At 51.5% G+C, this 5,060-nt stretch overlaps 1 protein-coding gene across 1 annotated transcript in view; it reads right to left on the reverse strand.

Moving 5' to 3' along the window:
* Positions 1-309: 309 nt before the first annotated feature.
* trib2 (tribbles pseudokinase 2) overlaps positions 310-5,060 on the reverse strand; it is a 5,004-nt gene continuing 253 nt past the window's right edge. The window contains exons 2-4 of the mRNA XM_061242508.1: positions 3,796-4,160; positions 2,002-2,294; positions 310-1,167 (exon numbers count right to left, since the gene is read on the reverse strand). Coding sequence (XP_061098492.1) covers positions 684-1,167; positions 2,002-2,294; positions 3,796-4,065 — 1,047 coding nt within the window. The 5' untranslated portion in view covers positions 4,066-4,160 and the 3' untranslated portion in view covers positions 310-683. The remainder of the gene's footprint in view (positions 1,168-2,001; positions 2,295-3,795; positions 4,161-5,060) is intronic.

The raw sequence follows: 5,060 nt of genomic DNA on the forward strand, positions 1-5,060 counted from the left end.
TTTTGTTTCCCACTAGGTGGGCGATAGCATTCATAGGGCACATGCCACAGATGGGAAAAACACAACAAACAAAAAAAAAAACACTAATTCAAGTAACATTGAAGCACTACGAAACGGCCCCTGTACCCCTACCCCTAACCCTGCCCCTAACCCTGACCCTGCCCCTGTACCCCTACCCCTAACCCTGCCCCTAACCCTGACCCTGCCCCTGACCCTGACCCTGACCCTGACCCTGACCCTGACTCTGCCCCTGCCCCTGCCCAAAACATGTTCATTCCACAGGAGGAGGGAGGGGTACCAGACAATATATCAGGTACCATTTAAATAAGAATGTGTAGTCAGTTTGTTTACAAGGCCTACAGCTATAGAGGTCAAGCAGGGAGCAGGATAATCCGAGTGATCTTTACAGATTACTGAAAGCAAAACAGGAAAAAGAAAGAGATAGCACCTGCAGTTCTGTGGGTAATTACACAAACCAACCAAAAATAAGGAAATCCCAGGGGAGCAGACGGTGGAACGCGCTCCAGTGAGACAGTCTAGCGACTCGCCGCGGTTCTGACATCACTGATTGGTGGATCATCAGGCTGAGCCGATGTGTTGATGACACACCGAGCGAGAGTTTTCGATTGGTCTCTAACCTCCCCATCGCCGTAGCGCCCCCGCCCCGCCCCGCCCCGCCCCCCTCAGCTGAAGAAGGCGTCGAGCTCCTCCCGCACGCTGACGTCGGGCACCAGCTGGTCCCAGGAGCCCCGGGCGGCCCGTCCGCAGGGGGGCGTGGGGGCGGGCGCGGGCTCCAGCGCGCGGGACAGCCAGGGGTGCTCCAGGACCTCGCGGGAGGTGAGGCGCTGGCCGGGGTGGCGCTGCAGCAGGCTGCGCAGGAGGCAGCGTGCGCGGGCGGTCAGCCCGTCAGGGAGGCTCAACTGGCCGTGGCGGATCCTGCTGAACAGCGCCGCCGGCTCGGGCTCGTGGAAGGGGTATCGCCCCACCAGCATGGTGTACAGCATCACCCCCAGGCTCCACACATCCGCCGCCCGGCCCGAATACCTGCCCCCCCCGCTCAGCACCTCCGGGCTGACGTACGCGGGGCAGCCGTGCCTGTCCCACACAGAGTCCCCCTGTCCCTGCACCACACACGCGTCCTCCAGGCTGTCCAGCATCAGCAGGGTCCTGGGGGGAGAGAGCACCAACATCCACCTTCAAACCCTGCAGACTGCAGACACACCTGCTCTTCCGTAGAGGAGCCAAGCCCAGCGAACATGCAGCAGCATCAACCTTTAACCCCTGAACATTCTAATGCTGATGTCACAATCACTGCTGGAACTGAAAGCAGTGCAGTTCTAGAACACTGAATACATTTTAAAAAGCTGCTCTTCAAAGAGTTAAAAACCAGTCCCAAATGAAACCATGTTCTGTTTTTTTTACCAGGATTTAGGCCAAATATACAGACCAATCACAGCAGAATGGAGAAGTGGAAGCCTTGGGATTATGACATCACAATGAGCGGTTCCCTTCCATTCTTTACACCTTATTCTGTTCCCCTTTCCTGAGTTCTTACTGATCACAGCAAATCCCACCAAACTGTTCTGAGATCTTACTGAAATTTAAGAGTATGCTCTATGGTGTGTGTGTGTGTGTGTACGTGTGTGTGCACATGTGTGTGTGTACGTGTGTACGTGTGTGTGTACGTGTGTGTGTACGTGTGTGTGTGTGTACGTGTGTGTGTGTGTGTGTGTGTGTACGTGTGTGTGTGTGTGTGTGTGTGTGTGTGTGTACGTGTGTGTGTGTGTGTGTGTGTGTGTGTGTGTGTACGTGTGTGTGCACGTGTGTGTGCACGTGTGTGTACGTCTGTGCGTGTGTGCGTGTGTGCACATGTGTGTGTGTGTGTGTGTGTGTGTGTGTGTGTGTGTGTGTGTGTGTGTGTGTGTGTGTGTACGTGTGTGTGTGCACATGTGTGTGTGTGTGTGTGTGTGTGTGTACGTGTGTGCGTGTGCGCGTGTGTACCGGTTCTGGTTCTTGAAGACGAACTTGCGGAGCTTGAGGTCTCGCAGCACCAGGTGGTTGTCGTGGCAATGCGCCACAGCGGAGGCCATCTGCTGGAACAGCCGCGCGGCCTCGTCCTCCCGCAGCCTCTTACAGGCGCGCACCAGCGCGTGCACGTCCCCGTGGCCCCGCGGGAAGAACGCGTAGGCCCTGGTGTCTCCCAGCAGAATCTCCACTATTTGGTTTATATTTCTGTGAGCAGAGAGGCAGAAGTACGCAGCCAGGGACTCCTGATACCGAGCGATATCAAACACCTACGGAAGAGAGGACACACATAGTACGCACTGAGTACAGTACGCACCGAGTACAATGCGCTGAGTACACACTGAGAATGCACTGAGTACAATGCGCTGAGTACACACTGAGTATGCACTGAGTACGACACGCTGAGTACGCACTGAGTACGACACGCTGCGTACGACGCACTGAGTACGCACTGAGTACGACACGCTGCGTACGACGCACTGAGTACGCACTGAGTACGCACATTTAACCCAGTTTAAAACTCACTGAACTTTCAGTTCCAGAACATGCACGTAAACACACTCACTTCAGTCAGCCCATGGCACCTGTTAGGGTTAGGGTTAGGCCACAGCAAATTTAGCGCAAGTGTTACAGCAAAATAACTGAGATTATTGCATTGCTGATCCATGCATATTTATTCCAGATAAATTGTGGAAAGTTTACATAATGGGTTGGACAAGGAATGATTTGCATCCGATCAGTTGTAGCATCTCCGCGTTTGTGTTGGAGAGGCTCCTGCAGCCGCAACATTGCAGTCTCACTGCCGTTTAAAAATATCGTTTTTAAAAAAGCGAGGACCGCTGCTATGGGAACCCTCCGCAGACGCGCCGGTCGGAATGAATCATTGATTCACAGTCGGTATCCCGGTCCCTGCCATCCTTCGCCAGACAGTTTTCATATCTACACCAATTTTCGTCACACTTACAAACGTCAAAACGTGATGACATCACAGTCAACGTTCCCCAGTTCGGATGGGATTTTCTCTCCAGCTAAACCGACCGATGCAATATAAACTGCGCACGCATTGCATTTAAAGTGCATACTACCTTACTTCAGAGAAAATATCGCGAATAGAGTCGGCTGGTGGGGGCGGGGGGACGCCACGCACCGTGTCGACAGCTCGAGACAAAGAACAAAGCGGTGGAAACCCGCAAGCGCGCGCGGACTGGCGCGTGGATAGAGTATTGTTTCTCCTCATTGTTCAACAATGAACCCCCCGCGCACACGCACATTAGAAAAGTACGCGTGTTTGTCATGACCATGTCCCTGGCGGTAGCTACTGTGCCCTCTCGTGATGGGCATGTTAAAAACTGCACTTTAGAGCTGGCTGGCTGCAGCAGCATTCACGCGTCCGGGGTGACTGACTGGTGACAGAGGATGCAATTTTCACTTAGTAACGATGAATGCATTGGTGCACTGTTGTATCCGTTTATGTTCCCGATGATGACGGGTCTATTGGCCACGTTGCATTGATTCAGCTGTTCAACATTAAATTGCTAAACTACCTAGTAATGAGTGGTGCTGCCAGTTTGGCTACGAAGCCTAATATAATATTAGCAGGCAAAATGTATTGCGTTATCAATGTGCTGCTCTATGGTAAAGCATAAACTGCAAATATGCACCAATCCGCACGAAAATGCTCGTGTAACACACTCACACTCACACTCACACACACACACACACTCACACACTCACACTCACACTCACTCTCACTCTCACTCTCACTCTCACCTTGCACAAGAGCTCCTCTCCGCTGTGTACATGCGCCGCGCGGAACACGCGGTCCCCTTCCAGTGGCTCGAGCAGAAGGTATTTCCCGATGCAGGAAATGCAGTGCGGGGAGCTCGGCGTCTCAGGGGGGCTTGGGGATCCAAGATTCGGGCTGAAACTTTGACTCGATTCTGTAGTCCTCAAGCAAGATAGCTCCTCGAAGTCGTGCGCTTTGTGCCGTGATCTCCCATAACGTGTTATGTTAATGGGATTTGACCTCTGTATGTCCATGAGTGATCGCTGTGCTATCCCGAACAGAAGCTGGGTCTTCTTGTGCGAGGATTCCAGACGGGTCAACTCTGAACCTTACCGGCGCGGCGAGGCCACTGCCGGAAACATTTAAAGTTTGCTCCCTCGCTTGCTAAAATGGTCCAGCCCTCAATACAACACCTCTCTGTGTCATGGAAGCAGCAGTAACTATGTGCGAACTGAAGCGATGTGGAAAGCCAACTACAGCACACACAACTGTTTATCTGCAGAAATAACAATATTACAATGTAAAGAGATTATTTTAAAAGCACAATGGTATGGAATATTTTGTTTGAAAGCCTGCTAGCTTCTCAATTTCACCGGTCAGCTAGAACAATGCACGGTCCACAGTCCATTGGATGTAGTCAGCTACTTTAAGTTGGTTCCCTGTTATTTGTAGATTTGATGCGTTACAACTGTCAGCGGTTGACTAGAAATATGACTATCAGCCAATTAATATATATATTTCGGTGGTGGGGTAGGGAACAATGCTTATTACGAAAATTGTACAGCTAACTCGTTAGCTACCATACCTCGCTAAAAATAGCACCAAAGTCATTCAGACGACAAGCTCCACTGATTCAGAACACGGTGCTACCGAGAGACAAAAGCTAACGGAAAAAAGCATCTAACAAGCCATCTATCCTGCAACAACAGCCAGGCATCTATGTGCAGAAATATAGGACACTAGTTCGGAAATGTAAGTGCACCATAAAAACAAGGCAGTGCGTGCGAGAGTAATTTCAGCTCTGCAGCTAACTAGCTAGGCAGCCGAGTTGATCTGCGCGTTCCAGCGGCGTTCAGGGGCCTCCCACGAATTACATCCGTGCAGCTCGCCTGCAAACTCGGACAGCACGATTAGGACTGCGTGTAGCCTACTTCCTGGCTTGCTTTGTCTGGAAATCGATCACTTCTTCAATGGAAAATTCGCTTCATTCAACTGCACATATTCTGGGGATGATTATTCCAATTGTCTA

This window comes from Conger conger, chromosome 5, assembly GCF_963514075.1.
Source record: "Conger conger chromosome 5, fConCon1.1, whole genome shotgun sequence".
NCBI lineage: Eukaryota > Metazoa > Chordata > Actinopteri > Anguilliformes > Congridae > Conger > Conger conger.